The sequence below is a fragment of the Panthera pardus genome, unplaced genomic scaffold, assembly GCF_024362965.1.
Source record: "Panthera pardus isolate Hobbes unplaced genomic scaffold, ASM2436296v1 HiC_scaffold_11, whole genome shotgun sequence".
In the NCBI taxonomy this organism is placed as follows: Eukaryota; Metazoa; Chordata; class Mammalia; order Carnivora; family Felidae; genus Panthera; species Panthera pardus.
Window position 1 is genome coordinate 13,345,842 of NW_026526666.1, and position 26,536 is coordinate 13,372,377.

At 51.7% G+C, this 26,536-nt stretch overlaps 1 protein-coding gene and 1 long non-coding RNA gene across 2 annotated transcripts; one reads left to right on the forward strand and one right to left on the reverse strand.

Moving 5' to 3' along the window:
• Positions 1-5,692: 5,692 nt before the first annotated feature.
• On the reverse strand, positions 5,693-24,168 carry STRIP1 (striatin interacting protein 1). Its single transcript, XM_019457780.2, has 21 exons — positions 23,957-24,168; positions 20,810-20,879; positions 20,047-20,121; positions 19,480-19,614; positions 19,280-19,400; positions 18,937-19,005; positions 17,890-17,996; positions 17,649-17,776; positions 16,404-16,586; positions 15,830-16,047; positions 14,589-14,654; positions 14,402-14,465; positions 13,057-13,128; positions 12,242-12,316; positions 11,935-12,032; positions 10,574-10,700; positions 10,267-10,367; positions 9,479-9,545; positions 8,825-8,929; positions 8,047-8,251; positions 5,693-6,662 (listed from the first exon to the last, which is right to left on the reverse strand). Exons 1-21 carry the CDS (start codon positions 24,134-24,136, stop codon positions 6,415-6,417), a joined length of 2,514 nt encoding a protein of 837 aa, XP_019313325.1. The 5' UTR covers positions 24,137-24,168; the 3' UTR covers positions 5,693-6,414.
• Positions 24,169-24,224: 56 nt separating this feature from the next.
• LOC109272011 (uncharacterized) lies at positions 24,225-25,674 on the forward strand. The gene is made up of 2 exons (XR_002082213.2): positions 24,225-24,367; positions 25,540-25,674. It is a non-coding gene; the product is annotated as an uncharacterized LOC109272011 (long non-coding RNA).
• Positions 25,675-26,536: the final 862 nt, after the last annotated feature.

A 26,536-nucleotide genomic window follows, 5' to 3' on the forward strand; every position in this document is an offset into this window, starting at 1 on the left:
CCAGAAGCAGCTCTTTGTGACTTAGGGGAAACCAGTCTTGCAGGACCATCTAGGGCCAGACTTACTTCCCCCTCCCGCCACCAGGGGGCGAGCGCTCAGCGTCTGGAGCTCACGAGGCCAGTTGGTGTAAACGGTGCCCGCAGCCTCTGCTCTAGCCATCCCTCATCCCTTACTCTGGCCCTGTGCCCCTCCCCCAACATGCCATGGAGTCCTCTTCCCCTCCAAGGGGATGGAAATTTGGATTCTCTTCTATGGAATCAGGCCAGAGCAGGCTTCCTTGGTTTACTCATTGGATGTTGGTAAGAATAAAACAGATTTCCACAGATTTGAAGCCCTTGAGATCTCAACCCAGACTTTGGTTTAAAAAAAAAAAAAAAAAGGCGTGCTGCCTAACATGATAATAAAGATGGCAAGTGTTTCCTAGACCAGGCGACTGTGCATCCTCAGGGTTTGGCACTCGGTTACGCTAGAGCTGGTCGGTGCCCAGGGCTCAGGCTCAGCCAGGCCCTCCTGAGGGGCCAGCAGGGATCCTGGGGGCTAGGGGAAGGTAGGCTGCAGCAGAGCCCCCAAGGCTGATACATGCCATGCCTGGCCCCGTCACCTACCCAGGACCTCTGTGGCTTCAGCTAGTGCGTGCGGGTGGTAGGAAGAGCCCCACTCTAGAGTCAAAAGGGAAAGGGGCAATCGGGGCCTGAGGGTCGGAAGGCCAGTGGGAAAGTGGAGATAAGCTTGTGGCTGAACTGGCAGCGGAAGGGAGGTGGAATGAAAGATGGGGGCCCACTGAGAGCTCTGAGCTCCCCTGGGCCAGAACCCCAGAGCAATGGGGGTGGGGCAGCCTCTTGCTCCCAGATGCCCCAGGAGCGAGTCTGAGCTGTGGGGCAGAGACGAAAGCCAGGACTCTTTCTTGTGGTTTCAGAGTATTAGCCATTCTATCCTTCACCCCCACTTTCTGCCTTATCTCCACAGCCGGGAAAGCAGGAAAAAAGCAGGCCTGGCCTCCCATCCTCCCAGTAAACACAACCACATTGCTCAGAGGAGCTCAGCCTCAGCCAGCAGCCCAGCCACCCCGCCCCGTGCCTCCTCTTCCAGGCACAGAGAAGCCCAAGCACACAAAGACACCAGGGCTGTGCTTATTCCCAAAGAGGGAGCATGTCCCCCAGCAGGTCAGATTTTCCTGCCAAGACTGTCACTGTGACTAGGCTCAAGCATCGCCCAGAAGAAACCAGTCTTCCTTCCCTTCCCTTGAGGGCCTGGCTTCTGGTGATTTCTCTCCATACTGACACTGGCTCTGAGGTCCAGGTGTGAGCCCTGAGAGCCCGAGCAGTAGGGAGAGGCAGCCCCGGCACCTCGGATGAACACAACCCCCTTCGTACTGCTGGCCAATAGTGAACTGGGGGCTCAAATCCAAATTTCTAACTCAGGGCTAAGAGCCCTGCACTAGAAGTTTCTTCACCCAAGGAGCGACCAGCAAGATTTCGAGTTCTGTTGTCAAAAAGTCAGAGATGCAAAAAGACTAGTTTGTGCTACAGATATTTATTGAAGGCCCACTCTGTGCCAGGCATCGTGCTGGGTGTCAGGGACAGAATGACGGTCAAGAAAAACACAATTCCCTCTCTCACACAGCTTGGGGGCGGTGGGGGGTGGGGGAGAGAGGAAAGGATCTATGAAAGCAAAGGAAGCAGAAGTGGGAAAGAGACAGACTAGAGAAGACAGTAAAGCCAAGCCAGAGATCCATGCAGCAAGAGTGGGAGAGGCAGGCAGAGGCTGGGAGTGAACCGTGAGGGAGGGAGGCCCTGGTGGGGGAGGGCACAGGGAGGCCAGAGACCAGCTACTGGCTCTCATCCAGGGGCATCTGCCCACAGCTCATATTTTTCTGTCCCGTGACAGCTAAATGAAGAGAAAGCGAACTTTACAACCGCCCACTTCACACATAATGAATATGAATGGGCATCCCGGAGCCTGTTCCCTGGGATTATCTGTGAGCTGATGGTTTCTCCCACTGACTGGGCCATCCCAGCCGGCCTGTCCCCTGGCTGGGACACAGGCAGCCCTTCCACCTGCTTCCCATTAGCCGTCCTCCCGTCCTCCCCTCCTCCTCCACACCCTAGGCGTCTCACCCCTAAGACACAGTGCCCAGTCTTCAGGCGCCCCTGCCCCCAGCCTCACTACAAAGGTGACCTCAGCCCTCAGCCTAGGTCCCAGGTTTCCCCAAAGCCAGGCTGGGGCGATGCTCACCCCTTCTGGAAAAGGAAATGGTTAGTGGCCCCACCTGCAATCCCAAATTTAAGAGATGCTAGGCTCAGTGTCCCTTTGCTAGGGCTCCTCGGCCCCAGTGAGGCCCACCCAGAGAAGCTCTAAATCTTCATCCCGGCCAGGGCACAGACCCCAGGCCCAGAGTGGAGAGCCCTAGCTGCTAGCAGGCCCTTCAGTCCAGGTTTCTGGTCTCAGGCCGGCATGGGGAAATGCTTCTCATTAGAGGCATTCAATCTTCCTTCCCCACCTCCCCCCAAGCATTTACACATCAACCTGAATTACAACCCTGAAGTGCAGACCTTCTGCAGCCCCAGACAGGAACAGAGCCCAGCATTGCCAGAACTGGGCATTTCCTGTCTCAGGCAGAAGGAGCACATACCTCCCTCCCGCCCCAGGCTCATCCCAGCCATTTCAGCAGGGGCAATGAGCATAAAGTATCTGCTCTCAGAGTCCCGATGCCCGAGCCCCCTCCCTTCCCCATTGACAACGGCAGGCACCCCACCCAGGCTCTTCTCCAGGAGGGCACCGGCTGGGACCAGTGGGACCCATGTGGCCCTGCAGACGTCCTCCTCGGTGCCGACCACATTACTGCTCTCACTTGCTGTTGTAGCCATCTGTCCATCGACTGAGAGCTTGTCGAGGAAAGTGAGAGTGTGGTACTCTGTTTAGCTGGATGCCCAGGGCATCCGGAACGGGGCCTGGTCCAGAAGAGGCCTTCAAAGGATGACGGCAGAGATGCTAGGTGAGTGACTGACTTTTGAAAGCCGCCTCTATCTAGAGCAGTGAGCTCAGGATGAGGGATATAAGGAGGCCTAAGACATGGTTCTGGTCCTCGAAGGGGGGTCTCCTTTCCAGGGGCCTCGGGAAATGGATGCAAATTCTCATCAGCTGGAGGGGGAAGGGCCATTAGTAGGACTAATAGCTGCGGTTAGTTAGCAGTGCTCTTCCTCATCAGCCAGGTATGTAGGTCTCCGTTACCCTTCATCTTATTCGTGACCACCGTGCTATTTTTACACTGATTTTTATAGATAAGCCAACTGAGGCTTGGAGCTGGAGGAGCTCAAGGCCCTTTAGTGTGTAAATGGGAGAGCCTGCAGCCTGACGCTGACCGTGCCAAGTGCCAAATGAATGGCACAGCTACTGCATCCCCGAGCAGGCAGTTCAGTAGGGGACAGACGGGAAGCCGGCCTCCTGGGAGAGAAGCCTAGAGGGTCTGGTGGGGCAGCCACACGAGTCCTCTGGGGCCCAGGAGAGAAAGACATTTAAGCTCAGGCTGAAAAGGCAAGTAGCAGCAACAGCCCCCAAATTACCTTGACAGGGGCACATGTGGGACATACCAGAGGCCGGGCCAAGGCCTCACTGACATTTGCCCAGAATCTTCTTGCCAAGGACTGTATTTGAGCAAATACTAAGTACCGACTAAAGTGACTAAAAGAGCAAGTGAATGCACTGGTGGTAGGTGCTGGGGAATAAAAATGATTCATTAGAGAAAGGGCACGGTGGAAGGGGTGGGGAACGGGGCATACACACTTTGCAAACAGAGCCCTGGGTTGGCATCCAGGCTCTGGCTCTCGTTATTTTGTGACCTTGGGCAAGTTCTTTATCCTTTCTGTGCCAGTTTCTCATGTGCAAAATAAGCACTATAATGGTACTACTTTTCAGGGTTATTATAAGCAAGAAGCTATTACATATAAAGTGCTCAGAGTAGTGACCGGCACATAGTAAGCACTAAACATTTGCTAGCTCCTGTGTGGAAAATGAACTTTCAAGAAGCATCAATATTGGGCCTGGCACCTAACTGGCCCTCAGTAAGTGATAACTCTTGATTAACAGGGGACAGTTCCCTCAGGTGATAAAGCCACGGGGTAACTCATCCCTCAGTGGATTGAAGGAGCACTGGACCTTGAGCCTGGTTGGCAATAATCAACATTTTATATAACTCAGCCATTTACAAAGGATCTTCACATACCTTGCCCGTCTCAGGACCCATATGAGAAATGAAGCCAGAGATTGTGGATGGCCACTTGCTCCAAAAGACATTTCTGTACAAAAGCTTGGATTTGAAAGGCCAATCTACCACTAGCACATTCTGCAGCTATGATAAGGCTCTTACTCTCCTAGGCCAGGCCCTGGGCCTACAGATGTGTGGATCCTCCCACGCACCCGGGCTTTATGGCCCTTGCAGCTTTGATATCTTGTGTTCTTTTCCGCACAAATTTTTATATAGACATTTATAGACCTTTGCAACCCAAGGGGAAAAAATGGCAACTCTGGTTAAGGGAAGCTTCAGAGGAGAATGGGGAAATCAAAAAAGGGGAAGGAAGCAAAGCTGTCAGACAAGCTGGCTCAGTGAGCCAGGCTGCCTGGTGGAGTACGAATGTGAAAATCTATCTTACCCAAACTAAAATTTCATGATGCATACTTCCTATTGGTCCTGGCATGAAACAGCAGAAAATGCATCACGCACACATGAATTGTGTCAAACTCCCTTGTCCTGTGCAAGTTGCTTAGGGGCAAAAAGTCGATCAGTCACAGGGAATTCCTATCAGAGGCTGTGTGACTTACAGAAAAAATACAGTGCTCGCTTCCCCTCTGCTGCTCCTAACCATGCTGGCACATCAGGCTTCTCTTGGAAGCCCAGCTTGGGGCCTGCACTGAGGCTCAGTCAAAACCCAGGCCAAGCAGGCACTGAACAGAAGAACCCACGAGAGGGAGATTTTCCCCAGAGTACATTTCCTATATAAGTCAAGAGACTTAAGATCCCGTACACATGGCCTAAAGGTAAGACAAGGGACCTTTTAAGTCATCCTGGAAAGGAAACAGTACTTTCATAAGCATCAGAAACAAAGCCTCAAGATCAAACTAGGTGGAAGCAGACGTGCCCAGGATCGCAAGGCCAGGTGCAGGCTCCAGGGTCTGCAAACCGACACCTCCCAGAGATCGTCCTTGCCTCTTCCTCCAGCGAGGCGGGCTCCTGGGCCCTCAGACACACTCCTTCCCACTGTGAGGCTGACTCCAGATGGTCTGCTTCCCCAGGCTCTGGGCAAAGAAGTTTCCTCTCAGTCCCAACCACCTACCCTTGCGAGGGCCCAGAGCAGCCGACCTAGCCCCTCCCCCTCCCTAGCACTGAAACTGGTTTGGCTGAGGCCCCCTCAGGAGAGCGATCCGGAGATGCCTGGGGCTCCTAATGCAACTCTATCAAACACAGGGGTATAGGACAACTTATCACCTCAGCAGCCCAGAGCCCTGAGCTGGGCTGGAACAATCCTGGATTGACTCTGGATAAATGCCAACTCCCCCAGTACCTCCCCCTCAGGTGGCAAAGGCAGGCAGCCTGGCAGGGAACAAGCGGGTGACCTATCAATGCTGGCAGGAAAACCCATTTTCTGGACTTATAGATACTCAGGGACCGTATTTCCTGCAGACAAGGCAATGGGGGTCATTTTTGCTTCCTTTTAATGTAAACAGAATACACAAACACGTTAAAAACCCCAACGTGACACAAGAGAATACACAGAGATTTATATATAGGTATTTACAGACCCCTGCAAGCCAAGAGGAAAAATGGCACCTCTGGTTAAGGGCAGCTTCCGTTCCTACCCCCCAACCCTGTCCAAAACCAAAGTACTGAGGCAGCTGTAGGAGCCTCTGCAATTGCCTCGGGACGAAAGCAGGAGGCTGGAGTGACATCAGAAACCCCCCAAAGCAAAACCAAGATTCCGACTTTCTGACCCTGGCCTAATGCTAAGCCCTCCTCCTCGGCCGGCTGAGACTCCAAGGATGTGTGTGTCTCAGGAAGAGCCTCAGTGTGGCCCCTGCAACTCAGATGCAACGGCGTCCCAGCCCATCTAGGCTTTTCCCAGCCTTGGGCTGACTGAGAAATGAGCCACAACCGACCACGTCCAAGAGAAGAGGGTGGGGATGAGTGAAGAAGAGATGATCCCACGCAGAGAGCTCGCTGCTCTGAGCAGAACGCTGGGAATGAATGAAGGGCCAAATTTGACTCACCCACAAGCCCAGCGGGGCCTAGGGAGGGCACAGTGGGGCTGTGGTGCCACCTGGAGGGAGGTGGGAGCACTGCGGCAATGAACTGGGACAGCCCCTGGGGCACCTCCAGATCACCCCTTCTTTCCTTTGCAGTCAGTCCCCTGCCCAGGAGCCTCACTGCAGCAGCTCCTCCCAGGAAATGGGCTTGGAGAAGACCTCCCTTTCTAACCAGAGGTCGTAGTTCATCTGGAAGTCCTCAGGGAGGTCCACCCGCTGGCCCAGGACACTCTGCAGGCAGTTGTCCACAGGTAGGAAGTCCGGGTTGCTATGGGCTCGGTCATACCGCCGGGCATTGAAGCGTTCGATATTGGCACGGAGGGCACATTCCTCTGCCTGGAAGTCCCAGGGCCGCGCATCAAGATCTGAGACAAAGCAGGAAGACACGTTCAGGGGCCAAGCGCTCGTGGCAGCTCCCCCTAGGTTCACTAGAGCTTGGGGCCAGGCTGGCCCTGGCCTGAAATGTTGATTGTCAACTGGGAGCCAGAGACCTCCAATCTCTATCCTCGGGAAGACTGACAGGGCTTTTTCCTTAGACACAAAGGAAACTCAGGTAAAAAGAGAAAAGCCAGATCTACAGGGAAAGGGGCCACACTGCAGTTTAGGGGGACCCAGCCAGGGAGAGCCATGGAATGACATACTTCTCTGAAAGTTACACTCTCCTGGCTCTCTGAGATCAATGGCAGGAAACTGCAGATTCCCTCATTTGCTCATTCCCTCAGTTTCCTGACCAGGGACTGGGGGCCACGCTGGGTCTACACAAATTCAGGGCATCGGGGTACAGATGTGGTCACCTGGCCATGGGGCTGTGGGCTAGAATGGTATGGTGTGGCAGCACACTCAGGAAAGCCCGGGAAGAGCCCACTCTGCCTGAAGGCTGAGGGAGCCCCCCAGATGGGAGGGACACATACAGATACCGAACAGTGAGGCGTATGAGGGAGGCTTCCTGCCAAGGGCAAGAAAAGTGGGGGACAACGTGGTTAATGTGCCAAGATCCCTGTATGTGACAGAGGCTGGGCTGGAGAGAAGCTGGATCAGATTATGAAGGAGGGGAAGGGAGGCTGGGCAAGCCTCACATGCCTTAAGAGTGTGGCTCAAATTCTAAGGGAAATCAGAAGCTAACAAAGGATTTCACTCGGGGAGTTAGCCCCACAAGATATGCTTTTTAAAAAGATCACTGGGGCAGGGCGTCTCAGTGGCTCAGTCAGTTGAACATCTGACTTCAGCTCAGGTCATGCATGACCTCACAGTTTGTGAGTTCAGGCCCTGCATGGGGCTCTGTGCTGACAGCTCAGAGCCTGGAGCCTGCTTGGGATTCTGTGTCTCCGTTTCTCTCTGCCCCTCCCCAACTCTTGCTCTGTCTCTCTCTGCCTCTCAAAAATAAAGAAAAAAAAATTTTTAAAAGATCACTGGGGCACACTTTGAGGCACCGATGAAGAAACTGGGGGCAAGGAAGCCATCAGGCTCTGTGGGAATTTCAGTGGCCAGAACTAAGAAGGTTGTAGTGAGGAGAGAAAAGATGGGAGAGCATCTTGTGAGAGTTTCTGGAAAAGGAACTAGTTCAGGGGGAGGAAGAGAGTACTGGGGGATGATCACAGGCACCAAGTCAAGGCAGCTTCTCAAAGTCCTTCCTGGAGCTCCTATCCTGAGGCCACAAAAGCAGGAACTAGATTCTTCGGGGTTCTGGAAAGCTGTCACCCCTAACCCCCCCACCCCCCTGGCCCGGCCCAGCTTGTGCCAGAGCCTTACCGTTGCCGTACGCCCAGTCGTCATTCAGCCGATGCCGCACCTTCTGGTAGATGGCGGACATGGTCTTCATGTTGCTCTTCCGCCACTGCCGTCCCAGATACTTGGTTTGCACCTTGAGCAGCTTCAGCACGTAGAGCTGCATCATGGCCTGTTTCACCTTCAAGGCCCGCTTCAAGATGGGGGCCGACTTGAACACCACTAGCATCTGGAAAGAGGCACGAGGACCAGGCTGAGGGCAGAGAAAAACTCCTGCACTACCACCTTCTAGGGTTAAGGGTAACTAACCATCCCAGTTTTCCCCAGACTGAGAGGGTTTCCCGGGCATGGACGCCCCACTGCCCAAATCACAGGTCATTGTGAAATCTGAGGAAAGCCGTGAAGTCTCTCACTGTGAACGTTCCTATGTGCATGTACGTAAAATCTCCGAGGATTCGTGGACTTCCCTACTCCAAAGGCGTCCTCAGACTCAAGGTTAAGGGAAACTCCTAGAACCCTGGTTGTGTTACTGATGGAGATTAAGAGAATGTAGTAAAATCCCTTCTCTAAGTGTCGATTCGTTTCAGGCCATGACCGAGACTCTTCTAGCTTCTAGTTCAACTCAGCAAGGGGCCAGGCATCAGCCATTAACATGCAAGGATGTGGCTACAGGAAGAGTCCAGTGAGAAGGGTATAGGGCAGCAGCAAGCCTACTCCACGGACGTCCTGGGAGGGGACAGCACGAAGTGTGGCCCTCTGCCTTGAGCTCCGAGTTGCGTGCCTGCTGACTGTACTAGCTCACCATCGTCCTCGAATGCTTCCATTTTGTCAGCTTGTTCAAGATCCGAAGCAGATTGATGCAAGAAAAGAGGTTCCTCCAGCAAAACTGGTTGTTGTCACCTGCTTCCTGCAGGGAAAACCCAGGAATGCCTGTAACTCTCACAGCTGCAGGGTGCTCAGTGGTTTCCAAGGCCCTCACACCTCTCTCGGAACTGCCAGCTCTCTCCTCGTCTATAGCGGCAGCCCTCTCCTCTCCTCAGCCCAGGGTACTTCCATCCCAGAGCTTGGCAGAGATAAGGGAGTCCCCTAGAATTTTTCTGCAGGAAACACGGAGCATGATTTGAGGGGGCTGTGCCATCAGCCTCCACACCCGGGGCACCCACACCCAGGCTTCCTCAGAGCTGTGCCCCACAGAGATCCAGTGTGGGAGAGGGAAACCACACGACCAGGTGAGCTCTGGGTCGGCAGCCCCTGAACACCACACTCCTGATGAACTACTCCCTGTATCCAAATCTTTCCACTCTGCAAGGTCCCTCCTCCGGCCCTTCTGTGCAATTACAGTGCTTTAAAAGCCAGCACCCAACGGGTGACCTCATCTGTGAGCCCCTCTATCTCTGTATCGGGGGAGGCAGGCCCTCCAACACCCCCCTCACGCCAAAGGAACAGCGTGACTCACCAGACTCTCAGCAGTCAGTTCCGGCAGCTCATGTACCACGCAGTGAGGGTAATCCAGGACAGAGATGCTGCAGGGAGAAAGAGAAGCCGGGCGACCACCGTGAGCAAAGATAGGGGCTGGAGAGACAGCTGGGACGTGGCTGGCTCCCAGCCTTCCTCCTTACTTGCTGGGAGTGGAAGCAGGACTGCCTAGCCTGTACTCCCCTCATTTCCCCAGCTAGAGGATGATGAAATCCCTGTTTCAAGAGAACTTATACGGTCCCTCTATGACCAGGGACCAGCCTGTCATCTTGTAAGGTTCAGAGAGACTGCTTTCCCAATAGCAATGAGTCTGGGGCTGGAGCAGAAGATTTCTCTAGGCAATTAATGTATGCCAAGCCCCTAAAGGAGACGGCGTCTGGCCCACAGCTCACTCTGCGGTGTACCATCAAATACAGCTGGTACCAGGCGACGGGGACAGGGGTAGAGTCAGCAGATGGGTCCTTACGGTGCACGTGGCAGAGCTCCGTAGAGAACAGGAGGCCCGGCCAGTGTCCTCGAAGAAGCACACAACAGTGAGGGCCCAGGATGAGAACCCTCCCACCCAGGCACAGACTGAGTCACCTGTCACTAGACTAGCTGGACTCAGACCTGACACACCGGCATTTTCCAGAGCAGAGACCATGACTCGTCCATCTTTGTGTCCTGACGTCTGGCAGAGTGCTGGCTTGTAGGTGCTGAATGAGCTCAGGAGAGGCCAGCCGGGCCTCTGGCCATCCCTACCCCTTCCTGATCCCTCATCCTTATCACCTGTTCTTGGCGGTGATGTAGGACATGATGTTTTGATTGAAGAACTTTAGGATCAAAGGGATGCAATTGGCAAACACCAGGTGCTGGGCCATGTATTCAAACTGAAACCAATAGAAAAAAATAAGCATGCCCTTTAGGACCACACCCTCCTCCCTCCAGTGATAAAAGGCCTTAGTTGGAGGACTGGATCTTAAAACATTCACGCAGAGCTCAAGGGGGTTTGAAGGGCAAGGCCTCCCTGGGGCTGGAGGAGCAGCGCTGCCTGAGGCTCTGGCCCAGTGAACAGAAGGGAAGGCCCGGCAGGTACCTGGTAGACGTGGTTCAACTTAAAATGCTTGAGCAGCAACAGCAGGACAGCAGAAATGGCCTTAACAATGACCTCTTTGTGGCGGTTCACATCCACCCCTAGCTTCATGCTCTGCAACACGGTGGTGCTGGAAACACAATTTCCGGGTGAGCCACCAGCATGGGCAGCGCTACCCTTTGGGCACTCGCAGGAGAGATGGGATTCCTGAGCCTTCCCCAGGCAAAGGCTTCCACCTCACCACCCACCCTGTGGACATCTCTGAGATCAGGGCCAGGGCTCCTCCCACCCACCTCAACAAGCAATCCAGCTCAGCAAAATTTGCTTCCTGGGGGGCCTCAAACACGTTCTTAGCCTATTGCCCTGCTTTTCCTCCCAAAATGAACTTCTCCTTTTCAAGATCTTCCTACACTTTTGCCATGAGATGAACCTGGGTTCCTCAAAGTGTATTCTGGGGAACGCTAGCACACTGAGATGTTTCAGGCTATGGAGAAAAAAGGGCTTTGGAGTCAGATAAATGGAAGAAGCACTGAGTTAAATCGGTTTCTTAATTCAGGACTTCTCACTGTAAATCAAGAGGAGATTTAATATTTGACTCTGGGACCCTTCTTCCAAGGACCATCATGATGGCCTAGTGTTCTGGGACACTCCCTTTGGTAGTAGCCAATCCCTGCCTCCTCCCTCATGCAGCTATCACTGCCAGACTCAAGGGGCCCAGCCCCCAAGCCCCCAGGGAGCCGGGCTGAGCTGGCACCCTGGCACGCAGGAAGGAGGTCAGATCAAAGCCCAGGTCCTTCTCAAAGCAGAAAATGATCTTGCTTTGTACTCTTACATCAAAGTGATGAGGTCAGTGCCTCAGGGAAAAAGAACCCCTAAGGATTTCACTATCAGCTAGAGATATCCGCAAATACTCCACATGTCAAATCGCCAGCCAATAGGAAAGAATCCTATACCCAGCTCAGGTTCAGCTGCTGGCTGGTAAACTGTCCAGAAGCTAAACCTACAGGTCCTGGGTGTGTTGCTCAGACAGCTTTCGAGGGAAGGTTTCAGGAAATGTCGAACACAGCCTGATTCATTTTATAGAGGAGAAGATGACTTTTCCCTAGTTCACTCAGTGGCAAAGTCTACACTAGAATCCAGGCCAACCACACTAAGCCACTTCCCCAACCAGTAAAACCAAATATTTAATCCCATAGATACATTTTCTTTCTTCTGAGTCAGGAACACCCTAAACTTAACCTACAGAGAAGTTGAGCCAAAAAAAGAAAACAAACGAGCAAGAGTGGGACCAAGAGGAAAACGCTTCCCCTAGCTCCTCTACTTGGCGGCCCCTAGCCTGCTCCATTCACAGGCATACTACTCACGGCATCTCCTCAGGCAGGACGTCTGCTAAGATGTTGATTGAGTCTGTTTTGGCTTTCGAGGTGGGGGCGGCAGCCAGCAGGATCTTCAGCAGCGCGATCTGGGGAGCAGCAGACCGAAGCCTGAGAAGTGGTCCTTCGGGAGGTGTTCGGGGGGGCGGGAGGAGGGGCTGACACCGGCAGGGCATCCTCTCAAGGCCAGTGTAGCAGGGAGGGCGGTCCCATGGCAGGTACTGATGGGCACCGGAGGGGTCCCAGACCCAGAGCACTCACGAAGAGGAGGCGACACCTCAAGAGCAGGAGCACTCACCATGTACTGGGGCAGGCTGGGAAGCAAGCCTTGGTAAAGGGTTTCCGCGGGTACCTGCTCCACTTCCTCTTCTCCCTTGTAACACAACAGGTACAAATACAAAACCCCAGTCCTGACTCTGCTCTCCTGAGCCAGCTTGCTAGCTGGCTGGAGGAGAATCTGTTAAGTATTGATGTAAATGATGATGTCGGTAACAATGGCAAACCGTGAAGAATACACGTGCTACACGTGCTACACGTGCCAGGCACCATACTTGTAATAACTCACTTCAACTTTACTGCAGCTCTATGGAGGAGGGACTATCATCATTCCCATTCTACAGGCAAGGAAACTAAAGCACAGAGAGATTTGGTAACTTGCCTAAGTTGCCACCTACTGAGTGGTGGAGCCGGGAGTCAGAGGCAGGTGACTGTGCTCTTGACCCCCACCCTAGACATACGCCAGCCCTGGTGTGGGAGCGAGACTGGGAGTTTTTTTTTTTTTTTTAATTTTTTTTTTTCAACGTTTTTTATTTATTTTTTGGGACAGAGAGAGACAGAGCATGAACGGGGGAGGGTCAGAAAGAGAGGGAGACACAGAATCGGAAACAGGCTCCAGGCTCCGAGCCATCAGCCCAGAGCCCGACGCGGGGCTCGAACTCACGGACCGCGAGATCGTGACCTGGCTGAAGTCGGACGCTTAACCGACTGCGCCACCCAGGCGCCCCGAGACTGGGAGTTTTTTGAAGACGGGGTCTGGAGCAGCTCTGTAGTCTGGGCCCAGCAGTGCCTGGGAGCTGTTGGCGGTCCAGTGGCCGAAGAAGGCCTCAGACTCACCCCCGAGAGAGGAGAGCGAAGGTACTCCTCCTCCATCTGCGCCTGTACCTCTGCAATCGACGTGTACTTGTGCTGGAGAAAAAGAGGGAACGCCTCTCAGTCTCCGGCCAGAGCCCCGCACCCTGGCAAAGACCTCAGGCAACTTTCCTCAAACCCGAGCTTCTCAAAGAGGGCTAAGTCACCACAAAGATCCCTAACTCAAATCCTGAAATATTTTCTAAGTGGGCACATACTTAAAACCAGTCTAAAAGCACACATTAGACACAAACTAAGGGAAAGGGTTTTTTTCAGATAGCTATAAAGACAGAAGAAAAAACTATTAAAGGGAGAATCAAGTACTCAGGAGCAAGTACTCAAGTACTCAGAAGCTAGTACTCAAAAGCCTAGCCGCACAAGGCCCACTTCGTACTACAAATCTCAAACACACACTTCAAAAACATACCGACATTCACACGCCGACATGTTGTCAGGGAAGACATCCTTTCCCCACTCGTGATGCCTCCTCCCATGTGGAGAGACATGTGCGTGTAAAAACTCCTGGCCTCCCTGCTTCTTCCCACAAGCTCTTTCCTCACTTTGCTGACTGGCAGGTATGGAGGAGGAACAGGACTTTCTGACCCCAACCTCCTTCTCTCTTTAGAAAGAAAAAAAAAGCCTGGACTCTCTTCTGCTCCTCAACCAGGCTTAGCATAGTTCCAGCCCTGCCTGGCCCTGGCTGCCTAATTCTGGAAGTAAAGCATTGGGATGCATATCATTACCATGTTCTTACGGCTCACTCTCCAGTAGCTCTATCAGCAGTAAAGCTGGTGTTTTGATCTCCATCTGCCCAGTTCTCGATCTCAAATGCTTTAGAACTAAGGCTAGGAAAACTCAGGCCCCTTAAAACTCCCAACTATCAAACACATTTTTTTTTTTTAATTTTTTTAAACGTTTATTTATTATTGAGAGACAGAGCATGAGGATAGGAGGGGCAGAGAGAGGCGGAGACACAGAATCCGAAGCAGGCTCCAGACTGAGCTGTCAGCACAGAGCCTGATGCGGGGTTGAACTCACAAACTGCGAGATCATGACCTGAGTCGAAGTTGGACGCTTAACCGACTGAGCCACCCAGGCGCCCCTCAAGTATATCTTTAATAATGGCCCAGTTAAGTCCCCAACAAGAACTCAGCTAAAATAAGTAAAACTTACAAAGAGCTGTGTTAAAGGTATGGCTGTGGTCCACCCATTCCCCTGCCCCAGGCTCCTTCAGGCAGACAACCATCTCAAAAGGTTTATCCCAACAGGCTGCTCTCACTTTACTCACTTGGGACCAAAGTAGGCCAAAACCTCACCCAAGGCCACCTACCTGTTTCAGAGTCTTGATGCTTTCGTGGATTGGCCTGGGCAGCCCCACCACTGTGTTCGTGTCACTGCAGAATAAAGAAAGCCCTGTGTTGAGCCCGGACATCAACTCGCCTTGATCCACAAACACCAGAGGCCAGGAGAGTGCACTCCCGCTACCTTCCTTCAAAAGGAACTCAGATCACACTCACCTGCCTAGAGTGTAACCGATAAACTTGCTACGGCTGGACTCGAGGAACATCTCAATGTCTTTCTCTCTGCCAAAGAGAACGAACAAAGTTTTTATTAAAAGTTATTTCAAGGTGCCATGGTTAATAAAACATAGAAGGTTCAGAAACTGCAAAGCCAGAAGAAAAGGTCTCCCACCACTTTTTTTTTTTTTTTAAGTTTTCATTTTTCAGAGAGAGAGACAGAACATGAGCAGGGGAGGGGCAGAGAGAGAGAGGGAGACACAGAATCCGAAGCAGGCTCCAGACTCTGTCAGCACAGAGTCCGATGCAGGGCTTGAACCCATGAACCAAAAGATCATGACTTGAGCCGAAGTCAGACGCTTAACCGACTGAGCCACCCAGGCGCCCCCACTGTTTTTCTTTTTAGTAAAAAAAAGAAAAAAGAAAATCTTCACACTGTCTTAATGTCCTTCATAACGTTGTTGGGTCAATAACCTGAAAGTGTATTATGTGTATGTAACCAGTTTACCTGTAAAATTAAGGTGACACATCAAACTTAAAGCACATGTCATTCAGATACCAATAACAAGTTTGTCAAAAGAATTTCTCAAATATGTAAAGTTTTTACAACTGGATCTATACGCTTCTGATATTTTCATATGAGTCCTGTTCTCCTGCCTCAGACAAGCAGCACATGTCACGTTTTCTGAAGACTTGCATTGTAATCCCATCCACAGATCACTGAAAACTGGGGTTTCAGATGGAAAAAGTGACTTCTGCATTGCCCTTTCACATACTCACCTATTTCTTAAGTTGGTGACTTTTTAAACAGAAACCACTCATATCCAGGTACCTTCCCACCTGATTTATGCATACATATCTCAAACACCTTACCTAGGATTCTAAAGCTCTTCCTTAATCTTTAATTTTTCTGTTAAAAACCACATACAACCCCAAGGTGAGTGGAGATGGGTTCAGTTAAGTGTCCTTGTTCTCATTTTTCCCTATTCCCCCTTCATTAGTACGGCTAACCAAGAGCTAATTCATATTACTGATTCAAGAGCCATACACGGGTCTCTCCGAGGCCAGCACCCTGAGGCCTCTAGGCCAACACAGGGTACTTTAAGAGAGCTTCATCCCAGAGCCAAGGTCAGCCTGGCCCTTCAGAGGATCTCGTGTGGTGACTCAGGCCTGGGGCAGGCTTAGGGGTGGAAGGCCTCTGGTTTCAAGAGCCAGGAGTGTTCCAGGTATCTGAGGCTCACCTGACCTTGGGAGCCCACGGAAGCCCCTTTGGGCAGGTAAGCCTGTCAGTCTGAGGGTGCTGCAGTGGGGGAGGCATCACTTCATCCCGCTCAAGGGGGAATGTCTCCCCCTCCAGGCTGTTGTCATCGTCATTCTCCTCTTCCTCTTCTCGAGAGTCATCAGCCTTGTAAGGATCCCGCTCATTGAAGGCATCCAAGTTGTCCTGTTTTATCAGTGCCTGAAAACAGAGGGAAGGGGAATCGGACAAGTGCCAAGCAAGGAACCATAAGAGGGCAAGGAGGCTAGACAAGCCATAACACACAAAGGTGGAAGGCAGAGCCAAGGGCAGTGGAAAAACCAGAGAGGAAGTCAAGGTTGGGCCCAGAGGACAAATCCTCTCTTGACGCAGTGCCTCAAGAGTGCCATGTGGTGAGTGTCCACTCAGAGACACAGCATCCCCCAGCCTGGAGGCCTTCATTTGGATTAGCTGCTCAGAGAGGATTTCCAACAACCCCACCCACCCGGGGATCAGGCTGCCACGCGATGTGCCCCTTCAGACCCTCAGGAGTCACCAGGGACACCAGTCACCCTCACCTTGTGCTCCCGACGGCCCCGCTTCTGCTGCTGCTCAATCAGGTCTGAGGCAGACGCCGGCGGGGAGGCGGCCCTCATGTTGCGGATCACCTTGATGCTGTCCTCAGGCAGCGGGGGAAGGCCCAGGACGGTGCGCTTCTCGGCCTTCATGCTCTGCAGCTCCTCGAAGCCGCCCAGTGTGCACTGCAACGCGGACGAGGGGCGGGGCCGGGGTCACACATCTACAAATGGGTCCCTCAGCCCTGCGTCAGGCTTGAAAGCATGCGTGACACCATGACCTGCATCAATCTCTGAACCAGGGACTAAACCCACTCACACGAGAATTCAGCGACACCAACGTGGGAGTGGAGAAAGCAGACCAAGGGAAGGAGGTATGCGGGCTGACTGAGCCGGCACACACAGGTTTAGCTCTGCACGTAGGATATATACTCTTCATGCCAAAAAAGCAAACTCAAGAGCCTATCCTTTCAGGTTTCTAGAAAAGCCTGTGACTCACATGCTTCCAAAGCTGTACCTACCAGTCTTTCAAATTCAAATCGGGAATACATCATTAGATACTCCAACATCCCCCTAGAAGCCAAACCCCAGTGGTATTCAGCTTTTGTCTCTGGCTTCAGCAAGGCTTTGTGAGGAACCAAGAGGATGTCTCACCAAAATATAATGTGCGCACCACTCTAAAGAGATCCTAAACTCACGAGCCTGGCTCTGTAGAGTTGGCCTGCTCTGGAAAGAGGGAGATGAGCCCCAGGGGGAGGAGGAGTCTCGACGGCAGCTCCACTCTCTGCTGAGGTCTCTCGTCCAGGTGGAAAAGGCGGCGAGCTCGGCTGCCGACAATGCCCCAAGCCGAGGGTGCTGGCCACTCTTTCCCTAGCCAGAAACAGGCTCCACACCACACCCTGAGGAAGATGGCGCTAGCCCAGGGCTCGCTCTTGCTTCCTTCAAGTGACCTCTGACTGAGGGGACCCAGTTACACCAGCTCTAATTCTGCTTCCAATCACTTTACTGACTCCAGCCAGGTTCAGAAGCAGCCTGTCTGGCTGGGGGAAGGTGTTTTATGACTCCAGGAGTCAGGGAGCCAACAATCTATTTTGACTCAAGGGCCAAGTCCTCTTTGCCTGCCGTGAGTCAAGCGTGCTATTTTGTTTTAAACCAAAGCAGTTAATTACATGTTAATTTATATAGAGATTTTCATACAATTCAACATTTAAAAGGATATACAGTACCCCCCTTCAAGGGGGTACTCACCAACACTGTCTTCCAGAGAAGTAAGAGAACTTTCTTCATGGGGAAGTGAGGGGCATGACCGCTGCAAAATTTGGTCACCATCCCAAACAGCATGATGGCAAATGGTTCGTTGTTGTACAGGGGGGAACCTAGAGGCAACACAAAATGATCAGGGCCACTAGCAGGAACAGGACCCTCCCACAGGCCAGCAGCCTCAGCTCCCGGGCAGAGCCTCCAGATGCCAGGATCTTCAGGGCCCTACCCAGCTCAGCCCTGAAGGTCTGTCGCATGGTCCTCCACTCGGCCTTATCGCCCTCACACTCCTGGTGAACGGTCTCCACAATCAGGTACATGATGTTGAGCAGTACCCTGGGAACAAGAGCCAGTCATAATGGTGAAGAATGAGGAATCAAGGGGGCGTCCTGGCTTCCTCACATTCCAGCTGACATGAGGAAAGCTCGTGCACAAAGGCTAGTTGGTGGCGGACGGCTGTGACATGGGGAGAACTGAGAGTCTCACAGGGCCCCTCTTGGTGTGCCCTTCTCACCCAAGTGCTAAGGTTACGACCAGATGTTACCCTGCTTTGTATTCCGGCACTGAGCTAAGTGCTCACTCAAAGCAGGTGCTTAATAAATAAATGGTTGCTGAACGCATTAATATGAACAAGAACGGCCATAAGCATTTACTGCCCTAAGCTCCCTGGAGCAGGAAAAACAGAGGTGGGCATGAGCTGTGGAAGTAGCTGCCGGATCAGAAGAAGCAACGCAGAGTCAAGGCAACAAGAAGCAAAGGTTACCACACTGGCACGGGAATCGGGAGCGAGCAGGCGGTGCCCCAACCACCGTGGGGAACACCACAAAGAGCCAGTCTGAAAACTCCCAAACAGAGACAGATTCTAAGCCTCACGGAAATGGGAAGGTGATCTTACTGTTTAGCAGCCGCTATTACTTCTCGTGCGGCCACAAAACGCCACAAAGGAGGTGGGGGTCGAGCTACCCACAGAAGGCGGAGCCCAAGGAACCACGTCGTGTGTTTCACCAAACACAAAATACCACACCACCAAGGTCTCGGCAGCAGCGCGGGCAGGAGGCCGCCCCTCGCCACGGCTCTAGTAAGCAGCTTCACCCGACGTTTCCTTTAGGAGTCTCCTCCGAGCCCCTCCTAGGGAGGGCCCTCAGCAGGGCCACCACAGGCCACACTGAGTCAACATGTGCAGAAGGAGTGCATACGTGGCGAGGACACCTGAGGATGCCCTCCTGCCCCTGCTCCAATCTCATCCTCGGGGAGCCTAGGCTCGCCGCCTGCTCACCTCAGGTCTGTGCTGTCAGCCAGGGAGATGGCCGGCTTCCTCACCGCACTGCTGCAGGCGGCACTGTTGCTACAGGAGAAGATTGGGGAGTCAGGCCCTCCTCCAGGAAGGACGATGAAAAGTTCCCCTGACAAGTGCTGGGGAACAAAATGCTTTATCGTGTGTTACGACTGCCCAAGAGGCCACAGTTCAACGTGACCAGAACGGAGCTGGGACCGCACCCCCCCCCCCCACCCCGCCCCATGTGGCCCACTCGCCCTTCTCAAAAGCAGTTGGTTCTGCAAGCTCTGTCCCTTCATCCCCTGCCTCCCCTTCCCTACTCAAGCTCCCCAGAAGAACTCACTCTATCTCCATATTCAGAAGCTCCACCAAAGCATTGAACGTGCCCACCTCCAGGAGCAGAAAGATGTTGTAGCGCATCCAGGACTGCACCTCTGCCTCTGAGCTACACTCCCCAAAGGTGCCTGCGAACATGGGGCACAGCTGAGTCCCTCCCTGTATCCGACAGGGCGGTGCCAGGGTGCCTGGGGGCCCACTCGGTACCTTGGGCAACGTAGAGGATTGCTCGAGCCACCTTGAGTCTTTTCTCCCTGGCAGTGACTTCCAAGCCATCCAGGAGCCTCATGGCATGCGTACGGTGCTGGTTGGTGTCCAGCTCGGTCCATTTCTTGTCTGTTACTGCAGGGCAAGAGACCACTTACACAGGAGCCCAGAAAAATCCTCGCAATGGAATGGGTACAATGTTAACTTCCTGAATTCAGGCCTGCCACAAGATCAGAAAACTCAGAAAGATAAGTTACTCTCTTACAGCAGCGTAAGGCCACACTGCTGCTCTATGCATCTGAGTTTTCAGACTGAAACACTGCTAGTTTTGGTGCAATTTCAATCACATAAAAAGTTACTTCCCCCCAATACTCACACTCTGAAAAGCCACCACCAGAGCACCAGCAGGCCCACCCTGAAGGTCACATGTGGCTTTGAACAACCGTGGTTCAGCAGGTTTCTTAGGTCAGTCCAGGGTGACTCCAGTCACTCAGATGACTAAGAGAAACCCTGCGGCCCTCATGGTGCTGGGTCAAAGGAACCAAGAAGTGAGGGGAATCCTCTCACCATGGATCCGGAAGTCTTCCTCAAAGCATTTTCGATTCATCAGGAATTCCGGCCCTTCCGTGTAGCTGTAAAGCTCTGTCAAGAACAAAGCCCCATCAGCTCCATGTCCGCGTTCTGTAGGGGCCTCATATATAGCAGAGACGTAAGGCATTTGCTTCTAAGCCCCATTCTGTCCCTCGGTCACAGTGACTCCAGGCCTGTCCAGTTACTAAGGGGGTCTTAGTGCTCTGACGGGCCCGACAGAGAGAGTGCTGACTTCCCCTGTAGCAGATAATCAGAGTGCCAGTTACAGACAAATCCAGGCATTTCCAGTCCAGTGCACATCGATTCTGCCATGCCACAGGCTGACTGCCACTATGGACACGTGTCTCTCCAGTGGCTACTATGGAGCAGCTCAGGCTAGCTCACGTTACACATGAGCGGCAGCGACAGATGTGCACAGATGCAGGCACGCTTGTCGGCACGCCCCATGACCTGCCGCCCTAGGAGACACCACCGCCAGGCAGGCAGTGGATGGCCGAGGAGCATCACCATCTGTGACTGGGCCATGGTCAACCGACCTGACCGCACAGAGGTGCTTTGCCAAAGTTATGAGCTATACAAGGCTTGAATCCCATAATTAACATGTTTTATCTATCTATCTACCTCATTACTAGGCTAGCCAGGGGGGAAAATGAACTCCAAAATGACATTCACTCTTAATTGTATTAAAGACCAATATGGGAAAAAACACCCCCAAATAACATGAAGGTCTATGCTTTACCTGAGAGCTCTGCAGCCCACTTGTCCGTGTCAGCATATTCAAACTCGAGATCTGGAGACTCGGAGTAGCCCTTTTGAGAAAAGGAGAGAGAGTAACGCAAAAGACCATTGTGAGTATTTTCCAAAGGAAGAAACACATATGCGTCCAGAGACACTGCTGGGTTACAAGACACCACCGCCTCCACTCCTTTGAGGTTTTATCACATTTCGCCTCCTGGGCTAGCTCAGGCCTCCTGATTAAGACCTTGCACAGCACCTTCCACTTTTCCTTAGAGCGCTTACAACTGACCATTATATACCGGCACGTGTATTTGTTTTGTGTCTGCCCCTCCACGAGAGTGCAAGGTCCCTGAGAGCGAGAACTCTGTCCACCAGTCTGCTCACCAATGACTTCACAATGCCCAGCACACTACCTGGCCTGAATGAGGGCATGAATGACGAGTTTATAGTCAAATAAATTCTCGTTAGATGAATGAACACAAAGCTTCTATGTGTTCTGTGCAGTGAATGTACCATTCCACATGGTGCTACGATTCCGGAAGGCTCACTTCTTTCTGGCTAGTAGGCCATCAACAGCTCAGGACAAAATGCGTATTGACACTCTCAGCTTTCCTGCCCTTCTCTCAAATTTCAGTGAGAACTGACAGACAGAGAAGGTAGCAGCCTAACAGAATGGTCTCCCTCCCACACACAGGAGAGAATCTGACAAAGAGAATCTTTTCACTGACGGGGATAGGTGATCACCGAGGAGGAGAAACACCATCTGGGAAGCCTGGTGCTCGGAAGATAGAAGAGGTGATGAACAGGTAGAGCCCTCAGGCTTAATTACAAGCTACTTGGGAAGACAAAGACCACCCACAAAGTGACATAACAAACCCACAGAAACTGAAAAAAAAAAAAAAAAATGAAGAACTCTACTCCATCAGAGGCAACAGAAGGTACACTTTCACAAGTTACTGAGCTTCAGTTTCCTCATTTATGGAATGGGAATGACAAAAATCTATCTTCAAGGTGTTTTTTTGTTTTTTTTTTTAATGTTTATTTTTGAAGGAGACAGAGCATGAGTCAGGGAGGGACAGAGAGAGAGGGAGACACAGAATTCGAAGCAGGCTCCAGGCTCTGAGCTGTTAGCACAGAGCCCGACGCGGGGCTCAAACCCACGAACCACGAGATCATGACCTGAGCCGAAGTCGGACGCTTAACTGACTGAGCCACCCAGGCGCCCCAATCTTCAAAGTTTTTAGGCCAAATCAAAATTATGTAGCACACAGTGGGCGCTTATCAGGTGTCGGCCTCCCTGTCCTCCAGGCATTGCTCAGGCTCCCAGCCCACGGATTCCAGCTGTGCCCCAAAGAGCTGAGTACAGCACCAGGATCTCTAAGAAAACGAACTGAAACAGGCCTCTCAGCCTGAACGTGTTCACTGACTGGCCTTTCATGTGTTTAGTCTCTATGGAAATTAAAGGGTAGAAAGAGACATTTAAATGCATCGAAGGGTATTTATCTGATCATTTGTGGCTACTTAGGAAAATTTATCACTAGTTTTATTTATTTATTTTTATTTTTGAGAGCGAGCAAGGGAGAGGGGCAGAGAGAGAGAAAGAAAGAGAATCTTAAGCAGGCTCCACACTCACCATGGAGCCGGACATGGGGCTCAATCCCACAACCCTGGGATCATGACCTGAGCCAAAACCAAGAGTCATGCTCAACCAACAGTCACCCAGGCACCTCCACAGCTAGTTTTAAACTAAAACTCCTCTTCTTGGGACGCCTGGGTGGCTCTGTCGGTTAAGCGTCGACTTGGGCTCAGGTCATGATCTCACGGTTCATGAGTTCAAGCCCGGCTTTAGGCTCTGTGCTGACAGCTCAGAGCCTGGAGCCTGCTTCCGATTCTGTGTCTCTCTCTCTCTCTGATCCTTCCCCGTTTGTGCTCTGTCTCTCAAAAATAAATAAACATTAAACTAAAACTCCTCTTCTGATGAAGGCAGGTTCACTCCCACCACTTTCATAATCCTCTATCACACCACAATGCAAAGGCTTCTAAAAAGTCAGATTCATTGCTTTTTCAAATAATGCGCTTCAAAATTAAAGTACCTCCATTTTGGACTTGGCAAATTCTGACACGTTTTACCAGAGGTTTGCACTCGCCAACAAAATACAAAAGCTTGAGAGGAACTGATTTCACCTATCTAAAGATGGTATCCTCGCCCTGTGGTAGGACCTGGGACACTGCGCTTGGACAAGGAGGAATTCCCCATCATTAATAAGCGCCTCACTGCTGACCAGCCCCTGAGTTATCTCAGGTGGAGACCTCACGGTAAAAACTCTGGGAACGTGCTGATTAAGAAGCCCTAAAGTGCTGTGACGCGTGTGTCTTCATTCATGAAATCTACAATGGGAGGCAGTGGGAGGAATTCTTTAACTCCGGGTGAGGTGACTAGTCAGCTCCAGACTACGGTGTCTCCGGAACCAGAGGAACAGCCCACTAGCAAGAGAGGGAATGCTGAGCCCTAATGCATGTTTACAATGTATATTTATGACTGTTAACAGTTCAGCATCGGACGCATCAGGCACCGTCAAACTAGGGCCAGGACCTGTACTAGCTAAGGTCAGAGTGAATAGGCAACCCCCTGCTATACTCGAAAACGCCGGGCGCGTAGTACCATTAGTGATAATTGGCTCCGTCCGGTTTTGAGCTCCCTTCCCAGCCCACACACGCCGCCCACCGCGCGCTGCAAAGCCCACAGGACCAGCGGACAGAGATGGTTAGGGGTCGGGATGCAGCCGCCCGCCCCCTGGGAGCGCACGCAGACCACTGACTCCTCATCTCCGAACTGGGACCGGGAGCGGCTTCCCCAGGGGCTGGGGCCCCGAGGCCGCACCCTCAGCCCCCGCCCCAGAGGAACAAACGAGCAGTCGCCGGCTTCGGGAGGTTCTCCCGAGCGGCGGAGCTCGGGGATGGGACCCCGGCTTCACACCCCCGGCTCCGGGGGTGCCAGCCTTGTTTCCTGCTCCTTTCTCTGTAAAATGACAACTCCTCCGCCGGGCCATGTCCAACCCTCTGGGAAGCCCAGCTGGAACCCGAAAGCAGCCCCGGGCCCCTCGCAACCGCCCGCCCGGTGCCGTCCTCGCCCCCCGAAGCTCCTGACCTCCGAGTCTTTGCGCTGGTTGCGGTTGAACTCCCGGGCTTTGCCCCCGGGCAGGAGGCCTCCGCCGGCCCGCGGGGCTCCGGGTGGAGGCTGCGCGGTTGCCGGTGGCGGAGGTGGTGGCGGCTGGGGCTGTTTGTTGTTCATGATCAGCGGGCCGGGGCCGCCGGCTGCCGGCTCCATCTTGGCTGCTCCACACCCCCGGCTCAATTCACGGACTGTAGGCGTGCTACAACTCTCGCGTGATTTCCCCCAGGAAACTTCCCCGATCGCCATATTAAGTGTGGCGGCAAGTGCTGGAAGCCATCTTGGCTGCCCAACATCTCGCGAGATTGCCTCTGCTGTGACTCTTCTCTCTCTCCAGTCTTTTTGGTTCTCACCTCCTTCAGTCCCGGTTTAGGTGCGGTTTTATCTGTGAGTACTCCCGTAGCTCCCTCAGTCAGTTTAGTTGCCCCTGCCCTTCTTTAACATAGCTTTGCACTTGTCACTGCTATAGCTCTGTTCCAAACGTTAGGAGATATAATAGTGAACAAAATGGACACGATCCCAGTTTTCACGGAGTTTACATTCACTTGGGGGAAATACGGGGAACAAACGAATAAGTCAATAAAACAGATTTATGATAAACATGCATTCATCATTCATTCAATAAACACTAAATGCTTCCTGCACTTTCAGGCAGTGCTATAGAATGGGGAACAAATTAAGTTCCTGCTCTAATGGTACATAACTTAGTACCTAGTGGGAGAGGTAAACAATGAGCACACAAATACATTAGAGAAGTAAGTGCTGAGAAGAAACAAAAAGAAGTGTAACAGATTAGGAAGTGGCAGTGATGATGGGACGCATGGCTATATTAGGTTGGATGCCCAGGGAAAACAAGCCTGAGGGTATGATTTTAAATGAGTTCTGAAGAAGCGCCATGGAGACAATTCAAGTGGAGGGACCGGCCAGCTACAGAGCCCCTGAGGTCAGTGTGGCAGGTGAGGGGATTAGGGAGAGGATAGGAGGAGATGAGGGCCAGATACATGCAGAGCCATGAAGGGCATGAAAACTTTTTGAATTTTATTCTAAGTGAAAAGGAAAACCATCAGAGTATGTCAACCACGGAGGTGTATGGTCTGATGTTTAAAAGACCAGTCTGGCTGCTTTTTTGGAGAAAGGATTAGAGAGTTGAGAGTGGATGAGGGTAAACAGATTAGGAGATTATATAGATGAAAATGGGTAGGAGATTATATAGATGAAAATGATGGTGCTTGCACCAGAGTAGTTATGATATTTCTACATTGTGTGGGTAGACTGGACAGGATTTAGTGAAAGGCTGGAATCCTATCAGCAGGATAGAGAGGAATAAAGGATGGGTCCTAGATTTTTGGTTTGAGAAACTAGGTGAGTGGTTGTATTGCTTATTAAAATAGGGAAGTCTGGGAGAAAGAAAAACAGGTTTAGGAGGAAGATCAAGATTTCAGTTTTGGACATGTCACATTTGAGATGCCCATTAAACATCTTAGAGGTGATGTGTCATAATTACCTGCTACTGTGTGGTAAAGTCCTTAAAGGCATTTTCTCCATCTTTCTCTCTCCAGAGTGCCACCTTTGCTGCTCCAGCTCGATTCCCAGAAAGTCCCTGTGATGCAGCTTTGGCGAAATTTCCACCAGGGTCCCAACTAGTAGGTGCTTTAGAAGTCTTTGCTGTAAAATAATGAATGAATCTAAAGCCACTCTGTTGCTACTTCTTCCTATTGATCTTCCTGTCCTTTGTCCCTGTTTCTTTTCATATCCAGTAACACACTTGGTAAATTAGCATTTCATCCAAGCTGGGCTGGGCCAAGGTGACAGGAAAAATGAAGGAATTTGCAGGAAAGGGACCCATGCAGTTCTTGGATAAAATCAGCAGATCCCACAAAACCCAACACATAACTGCTTTCTAGTTTTAGTAACTGGTTGGGCCAACGTCTAAGACTGGCCTACCACAAGCTCTATCTCCTTGGGGGGAAAAATAGGCCTTTAAACACCCTATATTGCTTCAGCTACATCCGGGACAGGGAAGGTTTAAGGTTTTTGTTCAGTTATTCCCCTTGTAGTAATAGGTCCTAAGGAAACAAAGATTTAGACAAAGATATATGTACGATGAGATGTTCCAGCCAGTGGTATTTTCAGCTGTGCAAAATTGGGGCCAACCTAATTTGAGAAATAGCCAATAAGAAAATGGGTAACTAAATAATGGAGCACTGACAAAACAGAATATACAGAAACCATTGATATTTGTGTTTAATAATTAAGAATTTTTAGAGACCCTTAGGAAAATGGTTCCTTCTCTCCTCATCTGTAAAATGATGATAATCCCTTGTTTTATGAGACTATGGATCAAATGAGCTAATTTATGTGAAATAATTTTGATCACTATAAAGCATTTTTTAAAAAGGAATTATTGGGGCACCTGGGTGGCTCAGTCGGTTGAGCATCCGACTTCGGCTCAGGTCATGATCTCACGGTTCGTGAGTTTGAGCCCCGTGTCGGGCTCTGTGCTGGCAGCTCAGAGCCTGGAGCCTGCTTCAAATTCTATGTCTTCCTCTCTCTCTC

Excerpts from the sequence above, each read along its gene's own strand:
- STRIP1 (XM_019457780.2), bottom strand. The coding sequence starts at position 24,136 with ATGGAGCCGGCAGCCGGCGGCCCCGGCCCGCTGATCATGAACAACAAA. Across the intron at positions 17,997-18,936 it reads GCTGACAGCACAGACCTGAG|GGTACTGCTCAACATCATGT; the intron begins GTGAGCAGGCGG and ends TCTTGTTCCCAG. Across the intron at positions 14,466-14,588 it reads ATCGGTTACACTCTAGGCAG|TGACACGAACACAGTGGTGG; the intron begins GTGAGTGTGATC and ends TTTATTCTGCAG.